At 46.3% G+C, this 27996-nt stretch overlaps 1 protein-coding gene across 2 annotated transcripts in view; it reads right to left on the reverse strand.

The window, feature by feature from the left end:
- Positions 1 to 27996, reverse strand: part of LOC135917210 (uncharacterized) — an 81214-nt gene that overhangs the window by 45578 nt on the left and 7640 nt on the right. For both annotated transcript variants that reach the window (XR_010569226.2, XM_065450733.2), the window contains exons 4-6: positions 21097 to 21179; positions 3859 to 3932; positions 517 to 587 (exon numbers count right to left, since the gene is read on the reverse strand). Coding sequence is in view for 1 of the 2 variants with exons in the window: in XM_065450733.2 (XP_065306805.1) it covers positions 517 to 587; positions 3859 to 3932; positions 21097 to 21179 (228 nt within the window). In the remaining variant the exon portion in view is untranslated. The remainder of the gene's footprint in view (positions 1 to 516; positions 588 to 3858; positions 3933 to 21096; positions 21180 to 27996) is intronic.

The following is a 27996-nucleotide window of genomic DNA, read 5'->3' on the forward strand; positions in this document are numbered from 1 at the left end:
AGTAAATATGGTATTGTGCGTATATGGTGCGTATATATTCAAGCACTCACCCATTAACTTATTGACACGTTGGCAATAGAGTGGGCGTGAAATTCTGTGCCAGTTTAGGTGCCCTGAGGTGCCCTCTGGCAGCAGAGCAGTGTACAACGTTGGCAAAGAAATGGTGCTTCAGAACAGGACAAGGAGAGACAGCACAGACGGGCACTGAAGTCACGTATTGTCCTGTTCTAAAGCTTTGTTTCTTCGCCAAAGTAAGTACAAACCAGCCCAAATTAGAACTCTGTTGACATTCAGCCTACCAATCTCTGTCTAGGTGCAGCAACATGTTTCCAGAAACTTTTGGATAACCTTTTACACAGGCGAGAGGAGAAAAGGCGAAGGAAAGTGCCAAGGCCAGCCAGACAAACACTAAACTGGCTTCTCGGCATGCAAGTACAGAAAGAAGAAAACTCGAAAATACACTGGGACATTTGACAGCCTACAGCTGGCTGAGCACAATGGTCAGGAAGACTTCACCTGTATTAGTCACCTTGACGTCAAGGACCAAATTGTTTTTTCTAAGGATGACTGTGTATAGCACCTGGAACCTGCAACAGAAAGCAAAAAGGTGGCGCATTAGAGTAAAGTGGGAGACACACGGTCTAATTTGGCATCCATTACGGCATCCGACAGGCTGGAACGGCAGCCAGTTCCGAGGAATTTCGCCACACCAATGCGAGGGATTGGACGCCCGGCGTGCAACAAACTGGGCAGGTTTCCGTTGTCTAATGCATCTGGCAACTGCGCCCACGTTTCGCCTCAGCCAATGACACCGTGGCAAGCGTACAACATTCTCCGACATTCCCTTCATAGAGGCAGCGCTGGCAGGCCAATTTCTCGCCGCTTTCTTTAAAATGCAAAGCATTTCTTGGTGAACATTTGCCACTTTACAGTATTTCTCTATCTATCCGTCTCTCTCTCTCTGTGTCTATCCATTTCTTTCTATCTATTCGTCTCTCTCTCTCTCTCTCTCCCCATCCGTCCGTCCGTCCGTCCGTCCGTCCGTCCGTCTGTCTGTCTGTCTGTCTGTCTATCTATCTATCTATCTATCTGTCTATCTGTCTATCTGTCTACCTATCTGTCCGCCCGTCCGATTGTCCATCCATCCGTCTGTCCATGTGTCTGTGTCTGTCTGTCTCTGTCTATCTAGCTGCCTACATCTTGGTGCTCTCATGGTCATTTCATTAACTTTGCATGTGCAGTGCAGTCCACTTACAACAATATCAAGAAGAACGAAAAATCCGATTGTTACAGCCAATCATCGCTATACCACAAGTGCCATAAATTTGCCACTTACTATAAAAAAAACTGACGTAGAAAGTAGGCTGTGAAAAATGAAACATTTATTTATACCTCTAAACAGCATGTAAAGTGTTAGGCATACTGAAATAGTCAGCAATCTCTACTTGCTTTTGCAGAAGTTTCAGGTTTACAACTGCGAGGCTCATCCCATCTAGCGGTGCTGTGCTAACACTGGCGGCTATAATTTAGCTTGCACAAAATCAATGAGCAACTCTATCAATGACAGTGCACTTTGCGTGAACATTGGGGTCTGTGTCGAAGACGGGCCACTATCAATCTTTTCATCACTGCTGCTGCTGTCATCACCTCCGTCGCGCAATGCCACCATCTGTCACGACAACAATCAGCCCGTTGGAGATTATTTGCAGAACGAGGCAGTGCTATCTGCACTCAGAATCTCCTCCATCGAATCACCACCATCAAAGGTGGTGAGGAGGGGCACTGGCATCCTCGCCATTATAGTTTTCTCATAACAGCTCTGCCATCCCCCATTTTGACTTTTTCATGCAACCCGGTTATAACAATCAGTTTTAGCAATAAAACTTTTTGTGGCACTTGAATATTGTTCTAAGTAGGTTCAAATGTAGTATGACAAAAGTGTATGATGAACATAAATGGGTCATGACATAAATGTCATGAAATGCATGTCACGTAGCTCATGAAACAGCTGCCTACATCTCAATGCTCTCATAATCATTTCGTTAACTTGGTACATACCAAAGTTGGCATAGTATGACAAGAGTGCATGACGAACATAAATGATAGGTCAAGACATGTGTAAAGCAGGTCATTAAACACCCGCCCAAGTATTGGTGCTCTCATGGTTGTTTCGTTAGCTTGGCAGGCTTCCTGCACACTGCTTAGCATAACATCGGTTCCCATAGGGCTTGGGATCTGCCGGCTTTTTCTTTTCTTTTTTCCTTGCCGTCTAGAATTCGTTTCCCACATGAAATAGTTACCAATTCAGTAAAATTATCTTAAATACGTGCCTGTACTGCAAAGCAGCGTCTAGGACACTAGTACGTAGTATTGATGAGATCGGGAACAGCAATGTGAAGACATTTCACAGGTAGACAGCACGCACCTAGTGTCTGAGTGAGGCTGCTCACTTGGCTTGCATGTTTGCCTTTCGCACCGATGACGTCGAGTAAACCAATTATATTTAATTACGGGCAACATAAGTGTACAGCTTTAATCATGTTAGCCCAAATAAGCGTTCTTTGACGAGCTCGGGCTGGATCGCAAGTGCCATCAGCCGCAGCATATGCTGAGCTAGGCCTACTGCCCTATCGCTGGCTGTCAACAGAGCCATCAGTGGACTACGCACCATTTTGAAGTGTTTTGTCACTCGCAAAGGCATACTCTTATTGACAGTATTTGCACGATGCGAAGCACAATTGTGCAAGGTTGCTTATATTGCATTTCTTGACAAGGACATGAAGCCTTCTGAGCATACAAGCTGGGGCGCTGAATGTGTGTGGAGATTACGCACCATTCGCTCGTTTGGATGCACATCCCATTGGCCCTGAATCATTGTATGCCACATGCCGGAACATGCAGCGCTGGACGTCGGATCGGACGCAAATCGATCGTGTCTCTCTTCAACCGGCAGTTGTTAACTCAGCGGATACAAACAACGCAGGTGCATGCTGAACTTCCGACTAAATTTTACATGAAGTTAATATTCAGCATATGTGATTCGCGCTCGCAGCTTCATTCAATTCGCATATTTTACCGCACTGCTTGCAGCACGAATGCTTTGTGACAGCCTGTCGGAAGAACTGCTAAACTGGCCAAGTGGTATCAAGCTCTCTGCTACACATTTAGAGAATGCTTCGCCATTTTGACCAAAGCGTAACAGTCGTGCCACTCCTTTCAGTGCGATGCAGTGGCACAATATACAGCACGCTCCCTTAAAAGATGAACATGATGGGAACTTTAAAATTTGTTTGTCTCGTGAGAAATCCATATTAGCAGAAGGCCACTGACTCAGCAAGAACTAAACACAAGTTTGTAATCTGCTCAGCTTCTCACAGAATTTGTCTTAGCAGAGTTAATCGTAACGGAAGTGCACCGTATTAGATTTTGTGGAAGCACACAGCTGCACCTAGTTTCTGGGACAGTTATTATCCAAGTGCCTCAGTGACTCTCAATGACATCACCCTCAATGGCTGGCAGGTGCACTACTTATAATGAAGAAACTGGTGCTAACAAAACAGCAGACGAAGTAGCTTGAAGGAGCTTTCTCCCTCTTCACTTCGTCTGTTGCTTTACTTTCATATTAGAAATACAGCTTTGTCTGCACCAATTTTCTCATTACAAATAATTATTCAGAAAAACTGTTGGGCAGAACAAAACTCTGCTGTGCTTCCCACATTCCTGCGTTGCTGACGTAATGCTTCACGCCAAATGAACCATCCACGGCAGTGTGTGGGTGACTGCATCACAGCACAACTGATGTTTAAATAGAAAGGGAACTGAATTGAGAGCCTTTCAGAGGCAGCAAGGAAGACTCACTTGAAGTTCCACATCTTCCTTGTCTCCTCAGAGTCCTTGAGCGCCAGGGTCACAGCACAGCCGCCATCTGCAACCTGCACAGTCAATCATCCTCAGGCCAGTGTTTCAGGATAGAAAAATCAAGTAAATGTCAATAGATGTGATCCCCAAAAGACATAAGATCAGTACAATATTATTGTGCATACAATGTTTTACGTTTTGAGTGACCATTTCCTCCTGGATTGTCACTTATCAATTTATCACTCTGTGAAAGACACACATGCTGTACAGTCGACTTCCTTTAATTTGACTCCCATTAATTCTATTTTTTTGGTTAGTTCGATCACTACCTCAGGTCCAAGCCAGCACCAATGCATTTCTATGGGCCCAAACTTTCTTTATTTCGATCCTAAAATTGCCCTTCGCCAGATAACTTGAACTTTGCCAGTTAGCACAGATGCATTTGACTACTATGGTGACCCCAACAGTGACTCTTTACTAGCAGCGTCTGTCTAGGTGGAGCTTAGATAGCAGTAAATGCGTTGAACACATGTCAATCTTCCATAAAAAATGCCTACTTTTGGCTCTCGCTCGGAAGATTTTCAAGCGATAATGGTGGCTCACAGTGTCTGATTACGGTGTTTACCCAATTCCAATGTGCCCCTTTTTCGTTTCCACGAAAATTGGGCTGGCATTTGCATGCATGGTGCAATCAAACACGAAACCAAAACAGCCTTCGTGACATTTGTAGGCTTTACCATACCACTTAACAGTGTACTGCAGCAAACCTGAGGTCAGGATACCAGCCGCCACTGCAGAACACATATTAGACCCTTGTACATTTTTCCTGCTAAAATTTTTGGTGCGCGTTAGGTTTTAATTTTTTAGGACCTTTAATGCCATATCTATGTTGGTTTTCTACTTTGGACACATAGAAAGCAGGCAAGAGTTTCGATTCAGGGGCGTGTTAGATTCGGGCAAATATTGCCAAATGAATCAGCCATGTGTTTTGGCACTTTTTCTGCATGTTAATTCAACCTGCCAGATAAGCCGATCAATTTTGTCGGTGTCGTCAAAGTTGAATTACCAAAAGTTGACTGTATTCTAATTTCTTTATGTAAAAATCGCTGGTTGCATGTGCAGAATCCCAGGCAGCTGTTCCACTGTTACATAAAAGAAAATTGACCAAAAATCTCCAACAAAGTTGTCTCAAACAAAGCGACAATCAATACACATACCTGCTAACCTGAAGATATGGAAATTCGTAAAACTATCGCGGCTGGGGGAGGGGGAGGGATGTGCGCGGCAGCACTCTCTTTTTAAGGGATTTACCTTTTGCGACAAACTTACTCACGTTTTCACAACTGCAAGTGAAATCCATGTCTTGGAGAGTAAAGAGTGAAAACTCGACTGCGGCCCAATTTATTTTTACAATGATTTTGCTTTTGCCAACTTTGCCTGCTTCAGAGACTTCTCTGTGTAGGTTTACTCACAGCAAGTACCACTCTGGTGTGCCTTGACCATCAGCAAACTTTCGAGTTTTCTCACACATAGATGAGCGAAACTCCATTCGAGTTTTGTTCACAGTGCTGAATATTCTCTTACATTCAGCATTGCTGTGGGGAATGGAGAGAATACCCAGCATAACCACTGAAATTCTGTGGAATCTGAGTGATCCATCGACACTTCGAACGCTTCCTAATTGCGACACTGCACATCACACCTTGGCTCATACAACATGTCGGCTGGAACCTGATATGCTTGAAAGTTGGCAAACTCAACTTCAAGTGTGTCGATTGCTTCTTCTTTTGATTTGCCACTCTGCTCGGGTAGGACAGCAGGGAACGCCATAATAATATGACGTATGCTGTTCAATGAAGCAGTTTCCACAGCTTGTACTTGAGCAACTTTAGCAATCTTAAGATCGACTTCTAGCGGGAATTTGTGGCGAATGTAATTGCATGCTGCCATTAAGTACAGACCCACAGCAGAGAACTGCTCTCTCTCAATGCAGCTCAGTGTCTCAACCACAGAGTAGGTTGTGCTGCCAATAACTATTGTCTTCATGGCCTTTCTGGTTCTCTGCAGCTCTATAGTCAACTTCCAGCAATCAATGACATGCCTTGACAACACCTGGGAGCACAAATCTAGTCAGGAGATCCTAAAAAAGGTGGTTCAAGAGGCCCCTCAGTTCATGAATCTGAGGAGCATGTGCCTCAAGAAGGCAGTGTGCCTTCTCAAAAAGTGGTATAACATTTTGGAGAAAAAGGCAGCATGGCCTGTTTAGCTCCGATGACAAAAAATAAAACAGGCGCTCTTCACGGGTCACGTGGCTGGCTTCCCCAGAGTCCTTGGCATGAACTTTTTTTTTTTTTGCTTGAGGTCCAGAATGAGCTCCTTTCCTCTTTAGCGAGAGTTCATCACCGTCAGTGCTTCTTGAAGCTGCTTGAACCCTGAAGCTGCTGATGATGATACCACGCATATGTACTTCCCTCTCGTGGCGGCGCAAGGTACCAGAGTTTTACTACATTTTCACATAGTTTTTTTTTTCCAAATAAAATGTTTTCTGTAAAGCTTGAAGCAAGATTCGTACATTGCTGCTATAACCAAATACAGCATTACCAAGGCTGGCTAGCTACACAAGGTTAACCCTCGCCGCCAGAAAATTCGGAAGTAAGGAGAAGTGAAGAGAAGAAAGGAAAGATGAAAAAGGCGAGAGAGAAAGAGGATACTGGAGGTGCCGTATACGTGAAGCAGAGGCCAAAGAGGTGTGTTGCCTCCACCAGGGGGCCTTAAGGTCCAAACACCCAGCATTGGCTCAACCCCTAGGATCCCCCTTTTCCCAGACACGGCTCAGCTGCGCACGGCTACACACAGGAGAGTGCAACCCTCATGTGCTCGGGTACGTGGTGTCACAACACACCAAACACCTGCTGACGCAGTCGCTCCTGAGGGGGCCCTTTTGTCACAGGAACAGCTCTCTAAACCTGTTAGGTTGAGCCTCACTGCAAACTCTGCATTTAAAAAGCTGTTTTCCTCTGTCAGTACTTTGTCATCTTTCCTTATATCATCTATCATCTTTATATCTTTCTTTACATCACTGGATCAGTAGATGGAAGGAAAAATCTGCCAGTCCACTTCAGAATTAACAAAACCTTACACCAGTGCTCCAAGTATTTGTGAGACGTTGATCGACCAAATTCAAAACCCAACAATCTCTGCACTGCTGACTACATTTCAATGCTACAAAACAGTCTGGAGAAAATATTACCACCCTCCTACCTATTGCGTAGCTTTTTTTCCTCGAGAGCCATAGATGATTTGACAAAATGAGCCACCAGCCCTCTAATCCAATTATATATATTGTAATGATGAAGAGCGGCAATGGAGCTCGGACAATGGCGCGGGGAGTGTGGAAAAGACGAAGAAGGGCATGATAGGACAGCCAACCTAGTGAACAATGGAGTTGTTTATGTTCTCTTATATAGAATGGTGCAGTCGCGAAAGACAGAGACATTGGAAGACCTCAATCTGCCTACATCTATGACCCTTCGAAGTAAAGGAGTATTTTTGGACTCGCTGCCACAACCATTTAACGACGGCGTCCAAGCCTCCACGGTGGCTCCTCAGCAGGACCGCGATGCTGAAATTGCCCGGACCTTGTCCATGCTGACACAACAGCAGAACACCACGGCAAGCTGTTCTACTTCTGGCATTGGGTGTGCCACATTTACACTGCTCTGGAGACTGAAATTCCACTTTCATGGCTTTAAAGGGACCCTGAAATGATTTTGACAATTTTGTACAAACGTACCGAGTCGTTAGAGTAGGTCCTTCTGATCGTTGACACATGTAAGTGCTCCATGTAAAGTGTGTAATTTATTATAAGGTTTTAAATATGTACGTCACTGTCGATTGCAACACATCACTCGGCTGAATTTTAAGCTGCCCCTCCCATTTAACGTTCTTTGCCCCAATAACGCTAGTAGGGCGAGCTATCCGACAGGCTGCCCAAGGTGCGTCATCAATAATTTTTCCAACTTTATGGGGAACAAATGTTGTTCGTAATAGCTGAAATGTTAGTTAATTTCTTTTTATAAAAGAAAGGTACAGAAAGAGAATGCACAAGAGCGATTTGTCACTACACTTAAGCACTTCCGGCACACAGCAAGCATCGTCCGCTTGTGTTACAACGTGCTCCGTCTTTGACTAGAGCTCCGTGTTCAGAGTTGGTCTGTCTTTCTGCGAGCACTATAATTCGACTTTGTTGCGTTGTGGACTGCAAACGTAGCGACTGGCAATATGTCAAGCTGTGACATAGTTGTGGTATCCTGTGTTAGCTTCTGGTTTCGGTTTTGGGTCGTCTACGTCAGGGTGTCACTCAGCGCCAAACGCTGTAAGTTGCCTCCTGTTTCCCCTCGCAGAAATAAAAGAGCATTCTTTGTCTGGTCCCCGACTGAGGCAGTCCGGCTCTTTTTTGCAGTGCTGCGCGCCCCGGCCGTTTAGGCCTCATGCCGTAAACCTTTCGTCCGGCCGCCCCGTCGAAGCTACAACAAACTGGCGACGAGGTAAACCATTACTCTGCTTCCTACTTGCCCTTGCCGTACTTCTGCTCCTCTTCCTGCTTCCGACATGCAAGACGCCGCAACTACGTCTCCTCCGCCAACCGCAACTGCCCCTCCTCTGTTCTCGGTGCCCAGCATGGCGTTCGTACCCCCATGCTGCCTTTCCTGGCGCTACCCGGTACTCCTGCGGTACTGTGGCTCACATGGAAACGGTACTATTGCATGTTTCTCGAGGCAACCGGAGGCGAGGCACTACAAGACGAGAGGAAGAAAGCCATTTTACTGAGTAACTTAGGCTTCGAGGGGCAACGTCTCTACTACGACCTTGCGTCGCAGAAGGACCAGACGGCTACTACGTTCGAAGACGTTCTCCGCATCTTCGACCAGCACTACGAAGAAAGCACCAATCCTCTGGTGCACCGTATTATCTTCCGGGAAAGGAAGCAACTACCCGGAGAAACCTGTCAGGACTTCGTCACCGCACTACAAAGGATAGCGCCTGCTTGTGCGTTCAGCGCTTCGCACGACGAGTCCCTTCGCGACCAAATCCTCCAAGGCGTCGCATCAACAAGAATTAGAGAAAGGTTACTCTATGAAGGAGCGTCCCTCACGCTCAAGAAGGCCCAGGAAATCGGTCAAACCGTACAGCAAGATCACAAAGAACTTCAAGTCTTCGACAGCTTGTCCGTTCAGCGCGTCTCGACGCAACGCCAAGATGGCATCGACAGCCATCACCTTCCCCGTCCGGGCGCGCAAGATGGCGGTTCCCGCCACCCTTCTCCCTCGACCCGGCGGCTTCAAAATGGCGCTCGGCGGCATGGCGGAAAGTCGCGACCTGGAGAGGCCGGCCAACATGGCGCACGGCCCGAACTCCGCGAAGCCAGTCGAGACATCGCGGGCCATTGCTACCGATGTGGTTCACCTCACCACATCGCATCTGATCCAGGCTGTCCAGCCAAGCACGTTTCCTGCTGTGCGTGCGGAAAAGTAGGACATTTCGCTTCAGTTTGCCGTTCGAGGAACCGAAAGCATCGACAGTCCTCTGCTCGTACGCAGCTTGATTTCGCTACATGCCAACAGGTGTCAGGAGTTCCAGCTGACCCAAGCATTCAGTTTCCGTCTCTCCCGCATAACGCTCGCTTGGAGTTCGCCCAGCCGTACTCAGGACAATCGGGACTTGTAAAGGACTTCATCCACGACGTTCATCTTCGAGCTTCAATGCAAACAGTCTCGGCGAAACTGCGTCCTCACCCTCGGGTTCTCCGTGAGCAAGCCTGCGCTGCAAACGGCATTTCGCTGCTGGAAAACAAAGTTCAGTCAGTTGTTGAGGCACCGCAGCCAACTGACAAGAAGTCGCTACATTCATTTCTTGGTGTCACGCGATACTACGCTAAACTGATCCCGCAGTACGCTGAATTAGCAGAGCCGCTTAAGAAACTGCTAAAGCAAGGAAAACCATTTGTATGGGATCAGGATACCGAGTATAGCTTCCAGACTATTAAGGATGTAATTGCATGCGAATTCGGCTCTTACGCCAAAAGTCTTAAGACGTACGTGGACCGTCGTCATGCATCAAAATGCCCTCAATTTCGTCCAGGAGATCTTGTCCGAGTACGTAACTCGAGAAAGTCCGGTCCTAAATACTCGGGTCCAATTAAGATTTACTGTAGGGTAGGTCGCAATACTTTCACGCTTGAAAATGGCAAACGATGGAATGCATCCAAACTTGTGAAATGCCCTGCACTACAGGATTTTCTTGGAAAATTCACTGAAAAGAGTCGCTCCAGTGGCTACTCTTCCCTTGATTGCCTCCCACCTTTTCTTCCAGTTACTACTTGTATAGGGGATAAATTACGTTTCTTGTAGCGTAATTGTGCAGTATGCACATCATTACTACGGTGCTGACCTCCATACGAATTGGCCTTTCATGCCAAAAAGTTTTCTCAACATTTTCAACACTTAGGTCGTTAGCATTCTTACGGGGGGACTATGGAGTGTAAAGTGCTTTTACGCACAATGCCCAATCCACAACAGCCACAAAGACTGTCTCGAGTCAGGCTCAGGGCGAATGAGCCACCCATCAGTGCTGTCCCAGGAGGCACACAGATGTTTGTTACTGTATACTTCCGTACTTTGTGAATTTTTTGCCTTATCTGTGTGTGCAAGGCTGCATCTCATCGTCCGCCCAAAACGGGTACTGAAACTGCAGAACTGGAGTGCAATAATTCATATTCAGTTTTCATGTGTGTTTCTTTTTAAATGGGGAAGCCAGAGATATCATTTTCTATTGTGTAAAGATGTCATCACTAATCACGTGTGTTACAGTGCTAACATGTGTTCTTTGACTCGTGACTTACTTTTGTTGCGAGGAGAGTGAGTAGAGCATTTTTCCTTTCAAGGGAGAGGTGATGTGATATCCTGTGTTAGCTTCTGGTTTCCATTTTGGGTCATTTACGTCAGGGTGCCACTCAGCGCCAAACGCTGTAAGTTGCCTCCTGTTTCCCCTCGCAGAAATAAAAGAGCATTCTTTGTCTGGTCCCCGACTGAGGCAGTCTGGCTCTTTCTTGCGGCGCTGCGCGCCCCGGCCGTTTAGGCCTCATGCCGTAAACCTTTCATCCGGCCGCCCCGTTGAAGCTACAACAATAGTGTCCCTCTGCAAGGCAGCAGACAAGCGGACTGGCTGCAGCGCATGGGACTGCCGCTATCCAATTGGCATCAGGATTTGTGCGTTTGCAGCCATCACCTTACACCAGAAGATTACTACCACAACAGCGTTTCACGAGTTCGGTATTCGGGTAAACGCAAGCTCACGAGGACAGGGTCTGGCGATTTGACTGTGCCGTTTCATGGGATGAACAGAAGTGTAAACATGAAAGGTCTGCATGGTGCAACCACCTGGACAGAGCTCAACCAAACACAGTAGCAATAACAAAGTGTGTTCTTTGCTGCTGGCGTAACTTTTTCACAGGAACATATTCATGCACATTTTGTTTTTGTAAATGTTTAAAATGTTTTACACTTGGTTAGAGTAATATTAGCTCTTTGTTTGGCTGGTTAAGCACTGCGCCAACAGGTGTCTGGACCATGCGGAACGATCAGGCAGCTCACGTATGCCTACGTATAGTTCCTTCATCAGCTTGAGTTTATGGTTCCACTCATCCGTCGAAATGCCCTGCTCGCCTGTGGTTATCGGAATACCTGACATGTTTGGCGCTGCGACAGAATGCTCGCAACGCACGCTGCTTCTATAGCTGTCACTTGGGGTTGACTGCCAAGCAGCTGGTGGAGAGGTTGGAGAGGCTTTGCGCGCTCGCTCCTAGAGAACCAGAAGTATACAACACGATGCGCTATCATGACACAGAGCCAGTGAAGGGGGAGCTTAGCCCTGATCACTTGGTGAACAAGTTGAGGAGAAAATGCATGGCTATGGAGGAGGGTAACTTGTAACCTTCCATAGCTCTCTTAATATGAGACTCTTCACACAAATTGTGGTGCGAATTATTAACTTTAGCTGCATGCTACGCCTCTAAAAAATTTTTCCGAACTGTTTCAGGGGCACTTTAAGGACGACCATACCACCTGGGCTTGCACAATTGACTCTGTTGCCCTGAAACACTCTTGGCCAGCGTCGGTCAATAAATTTATTGCGGAAGGGGGGTCTTCGAGGAGCCGCTCAAGCCTGGCATCGCTTCCAAGGGAGCAAATATGCCTCATAGCCAACTTGGAGAGCAGTCCTGAAGTCCGCATTTGCAGCACTTCTGAGTGCTTATGACGCTTGGTTCACGGAGATGCGATCACACCGACAAGCCAGAAGAGAAGACATCGTAACATGCATCTACAGCAAACTACGCTTCTTGCAAGCATGCAACATAGCCTGGGTATCTCCTGCAGCCATACAGTCAGGGGCATAGCCGGTGGGGGGGGGGCTTATGGGGCTTCAGCCCCCCCCCCCCCCCCGAAATATTTTCGCGCTGTCCATGCACCGCCGACCAAAGCAAGCCCCGGCACCGGAAATCATTTTGGATTTTGTCTAGAACGTCTTTTTAACGCTCGAAAAGCCATTTCACCGCAAGAATTGTGCACTCGGGCTGGATATTGTGGCAACGCCCATGCACCGGGAATCACATAATGCAAGCAGCCCCATCCGAGCACAGTTACAAGGGCGTTTTGATGGTGAACGGGCTCGCCGGGGCATCACGCGGAGGCCGCGGAATCTACACTCTATCATGGAATCCACGGAGCGCGTGGATGTAAATTCCGACACTTTATGGGTATAAAGTTCTCATAAACTTTTGATGTAAAAGGTGCATTGACATTTCCAAACGTATGCTTTAGATTTTCAATTGTGGAACTTTGTAAGTTTAATGTTCCCATAAATATTTGACGCAAAAGGTTCATTAACTTTTCCAAAGTCGTACATCAGGCCATACAACGAGACAAGCCAAATCAATGCACTATCAGACAAGTTGACAAAGCCCGCAGCAAGGCCCGATGAAACGAAGCGTTGTGGTGGTCCTTTCGTGCCGTCATATCACATGAAGAAAGCATACAGTGAAGATACTAACACCAGCCAAGGTAAATACGTTCCTATTTATTTTTTCTACTTTGACTTCTAATCGCGAGGACACATTGAGCCTCTTCAATTTTTTTGTTCTCGCTCCCCTACCTGCGCGCTGCCAGAGCCAGCCAGAGCGCATGCGTTTTTCTCGTGTTGCCCCGACCACCGCGCGGCGCACTTCAGTGCGCGTTCGGTTTTCTCTGGCCGAGTGCATTTTCGCCTGGCAGAGCTTTGGACGCTTCCTAGCTAGAAGACGAGAAAAAGAAACAATGGTCGCTCGCTGCCATCACTGTGGGGACTCGATGAATTGCACCGCATTCGCCCGAGCGCAACCTCTCCAGAAAGTCTTGGCTAGCCGGTGTAGGATACCGAGCAGTATGCGTATGGTTCTCGGTTGACCAAACGTCTCACGATTTTTTCAATATTCTTTCGGTAGCCAAATTAGGTGCCCAAAGTAGGCATTCGATTATGGAGATACTTTCGTTTGCGTTTTTGCATTTCGGTGCCCCCGCCCCACAAAAGGAAAAAAGAAAAAGACATTGTGGCACAGCGAATTGTCGCATGGTGAAAGTTCGAGTTTGTTGCTTCTTCTTTTGCGGAAAATAATGGGCCATGGGACGCTTCAGCTGCCGGATACTCTTATTATATTATTGTGATAGCAATTATATGGACACTCTAGGCGCATTCATGCCGTTGCCGTCAACCTCATGTTCCGCATAAAGTCCAACGGCGATAACATTGTGACCACGCGCCGCATGCTGTATGTGTGAGTGAAAGCGTAGGGAGGGGGATGGGAGGCTGGAATGGGTGAGACGACGATGGTGGCTCAGTCTTGTGTGCGCGAGGGAAAAAACAGGAGCAAGCGCACCACTTTCCGTCACGCGCGATACATCGGAGGGAGTGGATGGAATGGGGGAGGGATATAGGATTCTGTGAACCTGTGATTGCGCAACATGTTTATTTGCCTTGTTTGACCCATTATATACCGTGACTTTTTCTTAGATACGTAGATTTATTGGAAACATATACGTACGTTTAGATATTTTGTTGCGAGGTTTTGTGCATACGTGCAATGAACTTTGTTTAAAGTGGCAATTTTTGCCTTTTATCAAGCTGTATCTTGGCATTTGTATATTCCATTGTATCTTCGCGTTTCTAATGTACGAAAGCGAGTGAAATGAAAGTGAGCCCACCCATCCTGCACAATTATGGTTCTGTTCATTATATGCAACGCCTGCGCGTAGCACACAGGCACCTCTCATTTACAAAAGTGACACGCAGGTGTGAGGATAAATGTTCTTTGATGCACTCATACACTGGGTTGAACGTGGTTGCGAGATGTAATGGATGCTCCAGAAGTTGAGCAGCGTGGTGCCGAGGTTTTTGACAGCTGAAGGTGTTTCCCAAAAAGAAACTAGTGACCGTATGGCTGCCGTGTACATTGCAAGCAAGCAAGCAAGCAAGTAAAGTAAGTAAGCAAAGTGAGTAAGTAAAGTAAGTAAGTAAGTAAAGTAAGCAAGTAACTAAAGTAAGTAAGTAACTAAAGTAAGTAAGTGCTTTATTTCCCATATACAATATACATTTGAATATGGACAGGTCTTGAGGAAGAAAGCTGCATCAGCAGCTTGATTAAGTCCTATTGAACATTGAACAATGCATTGCATTGGTCACTGTCAAGCGTTAGAACAAACGGTTCAAAGAAGGACGTGAAAGTTGCAAAGACGATCCCAGACCGCACCAAAGCCACCGTGCAATCACCCCTAACAAAATTGCAAATGTTGATGAGCTGATGACACAAGAACGGAGGATAAGCATCGATGCACTGGCAGAGCGTGTGTACATCAGTCACGGTTCGGTTCACCATCACCGTTCACGCCATAATTCATGAACATCTCGGTTATCGGCTCTTGTGTGCGCTATGGATGCCCAAGATTTTGAACCACCGCCAGAGTACGGATAAGTTCGGCGCTGCCTTTACTCATCTGATCCGGTATCACAATAAGGGTGACGATTTCATGTCTGCAATTGTGATCGGAGACGAACCATCATGCCACTACTACGAGCCTGAAACACGACGGCAGAGCTTACAACCGAAACATTCGAATTCACCACCCCCAAAGAAAGTAAAGGCCGTCATTTCTGCCGGAAAGGTGTTGTTGACTTTTATTTTTCGATCGTCAGGGGCCATTACTGATAGAATTTGCTAAATCTTGAGAGACTATCAATTGCTTCCGATATTGTGAAACGCAGGATCGCTTGTATGTTGCAGTCAAGAACAAATTACGTGAAAAATTTACGAATGGGGTCATCTTGTTCGACGACAATGCCCGTACACATGTCGTTGATGTGGTTAACACAAAACTGGCAAAGTTCAAGCGGGAAACGCTGCAACATCCGCCATACAGCTCAGACCTGTCCCCTTGCGACTTCCACAATTTGGGGCAACCAAAAAAACAGCTCAAGGGAACCAGATTCGTCTCAGACGATGACGTGAAAGTCAATTGCAGACGTTTTGGAGCAACAACCCAAGGAACTTTATGAGAGGGGAATTACGCGACTCGTTAGTCAATGGGACAAATGTCTAAATGCTCATGGAGGCTACTTTTAAATAATGTACCCCGTTTGTCATATATTCGCATTGGCTCACTTCCATTTGACTGGCCTTTCGTAAATTCTGCAGAACTCCGGCTTTTTATACGTGCTTTCAGTTGCGACTATAATTTCGGTGCAATTACTCACGATACACGATCGGTGACAGCTGCTCCTGCGTAATACATTGGAACAAATGACAGCGTCATTGAGATTTTTCACTGGCCGTTGCATATGTACAAGGATGTAAACAAGGATCTTGAATGACAAAGTTTCATTAACATATTTGTCCTCAACTTGTTCATTTCATGGCCTTTACATTTTTCATATCAGCGGCATGCACTGCTTTGCTGGTTTCGAACTGATGTAGTTCTAAAGCTCGTGTGATATTTTCTTTACTTAGTAAATAGACAAAAACGTGGAAGCGTTGACATCAGTTATGTTGGGCACAATTTTTGGCACATACGAGTATAATATTCTATGAAAAAATACATAGTTTGCTTGTATTGACAGTGCGTAGCATTCAAGAATTCATTTGCAGTACCTTTGGCAATGACAATACAGTTATTATTCATGTATTTGATCCCTAGGCAAATTGTTTAAGAGGAAGCTTTAGCTCGGGCCCAACTCTGACGCGGCCTATTCAGATACATGTAAAATGCAGAAACTCCTTTTCTGAGATAACTCCTGAATCATTTGAATGAAATTTGTTGCATTTGAGAGAGTAAGTTAAATTCTAGTGTCTGTTGGAAGCGGAATTTCGATTTAGGGCCCGAACTTTGTTTAAAATATTTTGAAAAATTCGACTCCGAAAAAAAAATAAAAGCACAAAGTTTACAAATTAATAGCTCTTCATCAAGAACAGATATCACGGTTCTGTAAACGGCATCCATTACACCAATTAAAGCGGACAAATTCGATATGTCTATTTGAATTGGTTATGTTATGTACCAGCGTTCTGCAAAAGCCTTATTTCCATAATAATTAATTTTTTTAGACTAATGTGTAACATCAATATTTTCCGCTGTAGATGTACTATTATGTGCAATTGACAGAATTGTGATATCAATTATCATTGCTGATTTGCCGAGTTGTAAACTTCATTGTTTCGTTTTTTGAAAATTTTCGATGTTTGCCACTTTTTAATAAAATATTCACGACCTAAATCAAAAATTCGACACAAACAATCACTACAATTTAAGTTTTCTTTTAAATGCAACAAACCTTATCAAATTTGGTGAAGTGGTTGCCGAGAAAAACAAATTGTCCTTCTACATGTATTTAGATAGGAGCATCCGACCTAATGTTTCCTCTTAGGAGGTGGCCGAGCTGCATTGTGAGCCCCCCCCCCGAACGAAATTTCTCGCTACGCCACTGCATACAGTATGTGGTCACTGGAATACATTACTCGACACATGCAGCTATCCTGTCTCTGCAGACAGTCCAGGATGACATCACGACTTTCGTCCAACGGGTGGTGGAGTAGCATGACACTGCTAGTCCACTGCAGGACATTGCTGTGAACAGCCTCAAGTACATCCCAGCATGCCATGAACACAGTGCTCGGTTCGCTAATAGACTACACCTGCATTGTGTACCTCGACAACATCCTGGTTATTGGTGCAATGGAAGAAGAACATCTGCAACATCTTGTCAAAATACTGAAAAGGTTACATGACACCGAATTCCGACTCAACTACGAGAAATGCCAGTTTGCAATGACTAGAATATCTTATCTCAGTTATAAGATATCTCAGGACGGCGTAGAGTCTCTTCCGGAACAAACAGACGCCATAATCAACTATCCCCTGCAAACCTGTATTCAACAGCTGCAAGTATCTCTCGAAATTCCATCGCATTTGCCCAGACTTGTCCCAAACTTTGCGTCAACTTCTGCTCCGCTCACGGACCTGCTTAAAAAAGAAGCTCAATTCCAATGGCAACCATGCAGAACACAGCCTTTTGAACCCTCAAACACCAGCTGACTATTTAGTCCTGTTCTGTGCCACTTCAATGAATATCAATGAATTCGGCACACCGATACAAGCCAGGTTGACATAGGAGCAGTCTTGATTCAGCATGACCCGGATGGGCATGGGCACATTGTTGCCTATGCCAGCTGCAAACTTTCGCACGCAGAGCTCAGTCGATAAAAGCCCAGTCTAAAGGCATCTTGTAGACAAACGATGGCTCGTTCGGCTACAAGACTACGTTTGCAACAACCGTCACCATGCTGGAGCACAAAACCAGGTCGCGGATGCTCCATCGCGAAACCCAACTGAGGGAGGCTCCCCATAAAATCAAGAAGGCTGGCTCATGTTCTCCCAGCAAGTTGTTTCAAATGCCCAACATGACGACAAGGATTTCGTGTCCCTTATGAATTCCTTTATATTTAAAGGATATAATGCCAAGTTTGTTTTATGCAGGAGGTACGTTGTATCGTCACCACTGGGCCAATAAGCGTGATGTACATCATCTTGTGCTCATTCCTAGCTCCATGTACTCACGCATCTTGCGTGGCATACATGACACACCCGAAGGAGGCCACGTCGGCCATCGAGCTACCTCGCGAAAGGCACAAGAATGCTTTTGGTGGCCGAGAATGGATAAGAATGTGTGTTCGTATATCACCAGCTGTGACGTGTGCCAACAACACACACGGCATCCATGGTGTAAACCTGGATTCGCTACACCCATTACACCTCCCGAGTCAATTTTTCACACTATGGGAAAAGAACACGTAGGGCCTTTACCAACAATGACATCAGGTAACTAATATATTATAGTCGCTATGGACTACATGTCTAAGTTCACAGAAGTCGCTGCTGTGCCTTCATTTGCCACCAGCTATGTCATAAGATTCCTATGGGAGTGCTTCGTACGGAGACATGGCCTCCCACAGAAGCTCATCTCCGACAGGTCGACCACTTTCTGCAGCCGCAAGCTCCGTACTTATCTACGACTAGCAGGAATCGACGTTCACTTCGTGTCAGCATACCATCAAGCGAACGGTCTGACGGAGCAGTTGAACTAGAACATCCAAGCTCCACTCGCACCATATAATGATTACACCCCATTTATATCAAGTTATCACGTCCTCATACTGCTGGGCTAAATAACCTCTTTCACTTATGCAAAATTAATTTTGGCACAAGAACTCAATCACAAGTGAATGAACATTGGCCACTGCGCTTGCATCTCAAGAAAGTTGTGTTACAGTCGAACCCGGCTATATCAAGCTCGCAAAAGAACGCCTGTCAGTTCGATATAGAGCATAATTCGATATAAGCCTGCTAAAGATTTGGATGTCATAAAAGCACATACCATTTATATAACCACATTATTGATGAAACTAGCATAGCTTCCCACGAAATAGTCTTGTATTTTCTTCTGCATGGGCAATTTCGCTGCCTGCAACGCACACTTCTCCACATTGTCTACGGAGCCGGAGCAGCTGAGGCTGCAACCTTCCACATTTGCGCAGAAGCACCGGACTAGTACGAGCGCATCAATCACTTCGGAGGACGTGGGCAAAAAACAGTCGTTGCTTTCCTCATTGAGCCCAATTTCACTCGTGCTTGGTACGATGTTGGCAATGTAGACTTCATTTTCAGGCTCTCCCATGGTCGCGACACCATCTTTTGCACTCATAAACTCGTCGACCACTGTTTCGTCAGCAGCTTTCGGAAATTCTGACAGCTCGCTCCAAACTTCGGCAACACTGGCAATGGCTTTGTCGTATTCATCAGAATTTACAGTCATCACCAAGCACACAGAAGCCAGCACGTCAGAAGCAATTTCGGATGAACCACTTGTGCATGAGCGTGCGTACGCATCGGGCGCTACGGGCAACGGGTCGAGAGTTCCACCGCTATAGCCCTAATCTCCCCCTTATTCTTCAAGATCGTGCTGAGAGCGCTCTTCGGAATCTTGCACACTCTGGGGACATCTGACCTCTCACCGCATTCAACCTGATTTTTTATTTTGAGCTTCACGACAAAACGCAAATTATGCCACTTCATCACAGCAACGCTGCAGGAGAAGGCCCACAAGGCGCAAACACATTCAACCAGAAAAGCGGCGAGACAATTCGCAATTGCGTCATCTTGCACGACGACGGCACAAGAGCCTCCGATTGGCTGTCTGAGCAAGCACTGCGGGCGGGCCAGGATAATCTTTTGCAGGGGGGTGTCAATGGCTCACCAGAGGCAGTGCAGTCACGGTAGGGTGAGCATACAAACTGGGATACATAGTCCAAGAATGACACAAGGACGAAGCAAGAACACAGGACGAGCGCTCGTCCCGTGTTCCTGCTTCGTCCTTGTGTCATTCTTGCGCTATGTATCCCAGTTTGTATGTATCCCACCAACACGCCCAAACTTCTTCCGTGCTAGGGTGAGCAGTTGGATGGAGCCACGCCACTGGGTTTCCCCGCCACCACGAGAGAAAGACAATTTCGGGGGCACTCTTTTAACGATTAACGTTCAATATATCGGGAGTCACTGCTATTTTTGTTCGATGTAAGTGTAATATTTGCTATATATACTCATTGTAATTATACCATGTTCAGAAATTTCTCAATATATAGAATAAGTCGATGTAAATGGGTTCGACTGTAGTACATTTTGATTAGCCAATCTGTTCGTCACCTTGTAATATTTGTTAACTTGTATTGCTAATGTCTAGCTGCTTGTGCTGCTCATTTTCTTCGATTTAAATACCTGCATTTGAAATTGCAAAGTAATTGTCTCTTGCCTCCCTTTCTTTTTGGTCTTCAAAGAGAACCATTTACCTGCTGCCTTTTCTTCTTTTTTTTTTTTAGTTGCTCCTAAGCTCTTGCCGTTTTTTTTTATGTGTTGGTTCAGCAGACATTTCACGCTACACAGAAGTTGGTTGTTCGTCACTTTACGCCAACTCAGAAGCCATAAACCCTTAGCAAATTGCTTTGTCCATCGTCAACATACGTATGTACCTCCCACATGGCCTCGCTATGGCTGTCCTGCCAAAACCACACAACAGAGCGCCGAGACCTGTTCTCCACGTGCTGTTGTAAATTTTACATACGAGTCTTGTGTGTTTAGATTTCCTGTGGATGGCACAATAAAATGACCTTTTTTGACCGAGGTGCTTCTACAGAGGTGGGGAATGCACTGAAAATGCAAGATAGGTATACCTGGGAGTGGCAGGGATTGTGCAAGGGTGGGTCGAGTTATCTTGCGAGTGACAGTGCAAGAATTAAAGCAAAAAGTGAGAGGTGCACAGTTAACAGTTGGTGCTTACAACGCAATTGCACGCAAGGTCATCTCGATGTCGTGCTCAGCTATGGAAGTATATTTACTGTGTTATTTCCCCCCCTTATGTAATGGCCCAAATAAGGGGATCCCTTAATCAATTCAAACGGCACGACCACCTAGTTACTTCAGGCGGATGTTTTGATGGAAGGTCATATTTCTAAACAATGCTCGTATGCTCTTTGGTCAATGGAATTTCACTATTTCCACAGACCATCATATTATTTTTCGATTAGTAAAAAAAATATTACGCTACCGCATGTGGTTGCTCGTGTACAGCCCATCTGGTAATCCTTGCAAAGCCATGCTGAGGACCCAGGCTCCACGGTCCAAAATTTGCTGCACATGCAGAAACAAAAGAGAGCGTCAACTGCCAATGTAGCTCTCGCAGTGTAATTTTTCGCACAATATGCAGCGCACAAAACACAGATAATGGTGCACATGTACAGGGACATTAAATTATGCCCAGAAAAACATGATAGAACCATTATGAATCTCAAATACTCTGAGCAGAAGGAAGAAGGGATGTCCTTTCCCCACCAATCCAAGCAAAATACAGTAGAGTGCCATCAAGACAAACCTGCTTAAGCTGAATCTTCATGGATATGCTTGAGAAATGCGCAAAGGCTTTGTTAGTTTCCCATAGACCTCAGACAAATAAAAAAAAACAAGCAAACCAAGCAGATCCAACTTATCAATAAATAAATAAATAAATAAATAATATTGTCGCAATCTAAATGACGCAAAGTTTGCTTGAGTTAGCAAGCCAGCAGCAGCTGCAGGTGACACAAGCGCAGCCTCGCCACCCATAGCTGCTAGGTGTCAGAGTCACGAGGAGGACGAAGGCGATGCGTGGTTCGTGTCGAAGGAAGAATGTGGATGGGAGGTGCATGACACAGACAGGTACGACACATGTACAAATACATTTAAGGCTTCATACTCCTTGTGTCACGGTGGCACATTCATTCTGGGCTATTGGTCTAGAATGGGCACATACCCAGTGGCTCAAGTTGGCTACACATCAAAATATTGATCTGGTAAGAAAACTATGGCGAACTCCAAACCCCGGGTAAGAGGCACAGGAAGCAGCACTTTGAAAAAGTCAACTTGAAAAAAAAAATGGCTGTGGCTTAGCTAAGGTTAAGCCCAGGATGCGAAGCATACTAGCCTTTATTTTAACGCGACAGCGTTAAGGAGCTCGTGTCGCAGAAAAGCCGGTGTCGTCGGCGTCAGCTCAGGCGTGCGGCGCTTGCTCAGGCACACATTTCGTTGTCGCGCCAAACGCTGCGTTGCTCGACGCTCACCGCGTCCGATGCGGGGCGTGTAGTCGCTGCGCCGTAGCAAAGCCACCTAGAAACAGTCTCTGTAGCACGCCGCAACCTTCGCTTCTCATTCCAACGAGCAGCTCTGTCTCCAGGAGGCATCTCACCTCGTGAGTGTCTAGCAGAGGCAAGCGCAGCTGCTTATATACCGCCGCGACGCCGCGAGCGACGGCGCGAGTTGGAGCCCCATTTCTCCTCGGTCATGACGTCACGGTGTCACGTGGTCAGCCTTGAAGGCGACGGCGCGAGCGACGGCGCGAGTTGGAGCCCCGTTTTTCCTCTGTCGTGACGTCACGGTGTCACGTGGTATTGAAGGCGACACCGCCACGCCTGAGGAGCTGGTTTGAGCTCTAGTAATATGCTTCGCATAAAAAAGAAAGTCCATCTCATAGGCTAAAATTCTACAATCGTCACGTTGTTTGCTACTCTACTCACCGAGAGGCCCGAAGCCAAATCTCACTCGTGCAAAAAGAGATCATGTGACAACTTGCAGGGCTGACACAATGGAAACATTTATTGAGGAGAATCCCATGCAGGCTCATAATGATGGTGAGGACACTGACGAGGAGCCACAAGAACGAGTGTTCACAGGTGATGCAGCTGATAACACACAATACACTTTAGTGAATTGTTTTAACATGGGGGCACTCCCGGACTTTTTAGCAAGCTAGGTGAAATCTAAATTTTTCGATAGTGCACAGACTTGCAAAACCACAGCAGGAAAAAAGAATAACTGAGTGGGCCAAACAAAAGTGCATAAAATATTGCTTCAAATCCTACCTGTGCATTTTAACTTTAATTACCTTGCTGCTCCTAGAATAATGATTTAAAGTGAAGCTTTCTTTGCCTCTTCTCCCTGCTTTATGGGTGCTGCTGTCTCGCTGATTATACAACTTAGGCCACTGGGTATGGGCAACTGGGTATGGTCCACTGTATCGGTGTCCGAGTAAACAAGCAGAACAAGAGGCAAAGTGACAAGTTGGCAAGAAGTAGGGTAGCAAACTAGACTTCATTATGGTAGGCCTACTTCCCTTTCCTCTGTTTCTTCTGGCAGTAATATCTTATGGGCAGTACAAAATTTTGTTGGTACTGACATGTGCAATATTGTTGTGCGCATGCATGCATGTACGTGCATGTAAACTAGGCCCTCTACGATGCTTAAGTGCACGAGGGTATGTGGATCAAATCTGATTTGACGCCACGTGACAATAGTTTACCAGGATCCAGATTTCTGTGAAAAGATATACGCAGGACATAATAGTAATTGCCTGAATAATGAGAAAAAAAAAGGAACACTGAGGCAATTAACGAACAAAATGAGAGGTCACCTGGATGACCATTATGTTAGGAACACAACATGCGTTCCTAATTTTCCTAGCGGGGCTATTCTCAATTGAAATTGGAGTGAATTAACTACGCGTGAATGAACTATATTGTCAAGTATGATGTGCAAACAAGACAAAGTATGCCAGCGATGTGATGGCAATGGAAAAGAAACACTGCATTTTTGTGAGAGAGGAATAAAGTCTTCACAACTTCCTTCAATACTGCCATGTACTATGCTTAAGTGAAAAGCTTCATATTCCTTTTCAGTCGTGATGCACACATCTGCATACAAAACTTGTTATTTTGTTACTGTTGTCCAGTGGTGACAGGGAAAAAAAGATTGGCAGTTTCGCTTGATGGGCGAAGCACTGACAGGTTGGAGCACCGATATTGTTTAGCACTTTTAACATTTAACAACTTCAGAACATATAAGAGCCACACACTGTGAATGTTATCTTTCATAACATCTGTTCATAGGCTACCATTGTAAGAAATTCTGAGGAATATTTCAGTCAGGAACGTAAGACCTGGTATGAGCAACTTTAGCAGTTTAATAGTATAGCATCTACCTTGCATATGCAGCATGCATAAACATATAGCATACATATAGCTAAATATATACCGAGCCTTACAGCAACGTGGATGCTGCCAATGAAATTCGCTTGGAGTGTCCACATAATTGCTATTGCAATAAGAACAGCGGGCATTGAGCATTGTGTAAAATGCTTGTAAAATGCTCTGCTTTCCTAATGTGGCTCCAGCTCACTTCAGTGAGCCTGTAGAGACAAACACTTTGCTGAAGGCACTGACATGCTTGACAAAATGTTGGACATGCTGCATGCTGCCAGGACTGTTGAAGGAGCAACTTATCCTGTACAGTCCTCCCAAAAGCAAAGGGAACGACCTACCCCACATTCTCTCAGCAACAAAAGATTTAGCGGGCACCAGGGATAAGGCAGTGACAGTGGGTGACTTTAATGCACCCCACATACAATTGGGATACGCGAAAACATCGCCCAAAGGGTTCCTACTCGAGCGCACCGCAACGGCCTTGGGCTTACAGGCAATCGATCAGATCGGCAAACCGACGCGCACGGGTAACAGCATCAGTAGAGACATGGCGCCCGACCGTGCCTTTACAATTAACATCAGAGACGCACAATGGGTTTCCTTTGATGAAAATTTGGGAAGCGATCACGACATAATCCGAGTAGCGCTCTCCACGCCCAACATACGGAGAACAATAGGAAAGACTAAATTAACTGACTGGCCTCGTTATAGAAAACTCCAGAGAGCTCTGGAGGAGTCGGATACAGCCCCGACCAACATGCGAGAATGGACCGAATTCCTTCGACGAGCACACGGGGACACCACTAAAGCCATTGAGTGTACAGCGGAGGTGCCGCTGATAGACTCTCACCTGGTCAGCCTATGGGAAGAGAGGCGGAAACTGGCCAAGAGGTTGAAAAGGCAACGTCTAAACAAACACCTGAGACTACGCATCGCTCTCTTGGCAGAGCAAGCCCAAGGCCATGCCAACGAGCTCGCTAAAAACGAGTGGGCGACGTTCTGTGGAACCTTGTCAGGAACTCTGGGAACGAGCAGTACGTGGCGAATACTACGAAGCATGCCAGACCCGATGAGCACGCGTACTGAGAATAACAAGAAGCTCCAAATTATAGCAGACAACTTCGAGGGTACAGACCAAGATCTCGTTCATGCGCTTCAGAAAAAGTACATAGGACCCTCACCTGCCACGGGATCGTCGTACGCCAGGAGACAATACGCGGGGGAGGCGAACCCTAAATTAGACGAAGATATAACGTACGCGGAAGTTTATGAGGCGGCACAATCCGCAGTTAAAAACTCGGCACCGGGCCCAGACTCGATCACAAATGCAATGATTCAAAACATGGATTTGGTAGCCCTAGCGAAAATCACAAAGATATTTAATAGCGAGTGCTGGGCCAAGGGAGACTTGCCCCAAGAGTGGAAATTAGCTAAAATAATCATGATCCCCAAACCAAAAAAGAATCCCTCGATTGATACACTACGGCCGGTGTCGCTCACGTCCTGCCTAGGTAAGCTCTATGAAAGGGTTATCCATAGCAGATTGCAGCGATACCTGGAAGAGCGGAGCTGGTTCCTGGACTCCATGATAGGATTTCGCCCGGGTTTATCTTGCCAGGACGCATTCCTCCTACTTAGAGACGAAATTCTAACTAATATACCGTACAGCGACGAGAGATTAGTCCTAGCACTAGACCTTAAAGGAGCCTTCGACAACGTCTCTCACGCCGCAATATTGGAGGAACTCGAACTCGCGGGTTGTGGTGAGCGCACATACAATTACTTAAGAGCGTTTCTTTCCAACCGCGAGGCGAGCATCAGTATTGGCCAAATCACTTCGGATTTATTTAAAATGCCTGACAAAGGAACACCTGAAGGAGCTGTATTATCTCCTCTTCTCTTCAACATTGCGATGTGTCGTCTCGCGCGCGATCTGGATCGGATACCCGACCTAGGTTACACGCTCTACGCAGACGACATCATGCTGTGGACGAGCAGAGGTTCACTAGGGGATAAGGAATATACGCTCCAAAGTGCAGTATTAGCGGTGGAGAAATTTTCTAGATGGAGTGGCCTGAAGTGCGCACCCGAAAAATCTGAGGTTATCCGGATACACGCGAAAGGCTACAAATCCAGAGGATCGATTAACATTGTGGTGGAGGGCCAATCAGTCCGAGAGGTACCCACGATGCGAGTCCTGGGTTTGTGGCTTCAGAGCGACGGGAGAGCACTACAGACACTCAAGACCCTCAAATCCACAGCCAACAACATAGCCCAAATGATACATCGCGTGACGTATCGAAACGCGGGAATGCGAGAAGACGACACCCTAAGGCTCATACAGGCCTTAGTGGTTATTCGAATAACGTATGGCTTACCGTACCAAATCCTGAACAGGGAGGAGGAAAAGCAGGCTGACACAATAATCCGAACCGCTTTCAAAGCTGCTCTGGGCCTGCCTAAATGCACTTCAACGGAGCGCATGTTAGCTTTGGGAGTGCACAATACTTTCGACGAACTGAGGCAAGCCACCCTTATGCGACAGAGGGAGCGCCTCAGCTTCACAAAAACTGGTAGGGCAATATTGGCTAGACTCAATATCCCTGCATACCCCATTTATCTCACAGAGCAGGCCGTACCTCTCCCTCCTTCGATGAGATCCAAAATTACAGTAGCCCCAATTCCAAAGAATATGCATCCAGAGTACAACAAAGAGAGGCGCAAAGCACGTGCACAACACATTCAATCAGCCTACTCTAATAACCATAGGTACAACACGTACTACACGGACGCAGCTCTGTATGCAGAGGCGACCGGGCAGTGCTACCAAAGGAGGTACGCCCTCGCAGTTGTGAACGCTATCAGCCAACAGCAAATTACCGCGTCGGCCACGGCGGAATCCCCAACCTCGGCCGAAATGTTAGCAGTGGCAATCGCACTCGCTCACGCGGAGCGTTCGCAAAGGGACTCGGTCGTGGTCACGGACTCCCAGGAGACATGTCGCATGTTTCTCAAGGGGCACGTGACTGCGGCTAGCCTCGCGATAATCCCCAGATCCTTCAACCACCATCATCGCCTACTCTGGTGCCCGGGCCACGCGGGGTTACAGGGGAACGAAAAGGCTAACGCGTTAGCTCGAGAGTTCACTAACCGAGCGACGGCGTCCTCTTCTAACCCCACCCACCCGCACTACCCCTCACAAAATTCCACCAATTTAAATGCCAAAGACATCCTTGCTCATCAGCGTGGAGTCCGAAGAAAATGCCCGCCGCCTCACCCACAACTTAACGGGGAAGAGGCCGCCAATTGGCGTAAAATACAGACCGGGGTGTTCCCCCATTTAAAATTGCTGAACGCCATGTATCCCACTCGTTATAGGGCCAACTGTCCTTGGTGCGGTGGCATACCTACCCTACTGCACATAACCTGGGAGTGCACTAAGCACCCTCATAGGCCAAACACCAGTAGGACAATGGAGCAGTGGGAGGCACAGCTCGCCCGCTCCGACCTGACAGGACAAAAGTCCTTAATTAGCCAGGTCAGGCAGGCGGCAGAGGCCAGTGGGGCCCTGGACTGAGAGGCTCCGACCACCCCTCCTTCAAATCTTTATAATTACAATAAAGTTTCTCTCTCTCTCTCTCTATCCTGCCTCATGTAATACTTACATGCAATAAATAAACACACTAAAGATAAACATTTCATTCTTCATTTCATTTCTTGTTTCACCATTAGGGCTTTTCCAGGCCCACTTTCTATTGCTATGCTTCCTGAATAAAGTGTTCATAATTCGCAGCTTATTCCTTTCTGCAAATTCTACCAGCATCTCTCCTCTAGCATTCCTACAAACCACGCCATAGTTGCCAATTGCTTGTTCCCCAGCCTGCTTTTTCCCTACGTTTGCATTGAAGTCAACCATTACTACAGTACAGAGAGTATTC

This window comes from Dermacentor albipictus, chromosome 7 (assembly GCF_038994185.2).
Source record: "Dermacentor albipictus isolate Rhodes 1998 colony chromosome 7, USDA_Dalb.pri_finalv2, whole genome shotgun sequence".
NCBI lineage: Eukaryota > Metazoa > Arthropoda > Arachnida > Ixodida > Ixodidae > Dermacentor > Dermacentor albipictus.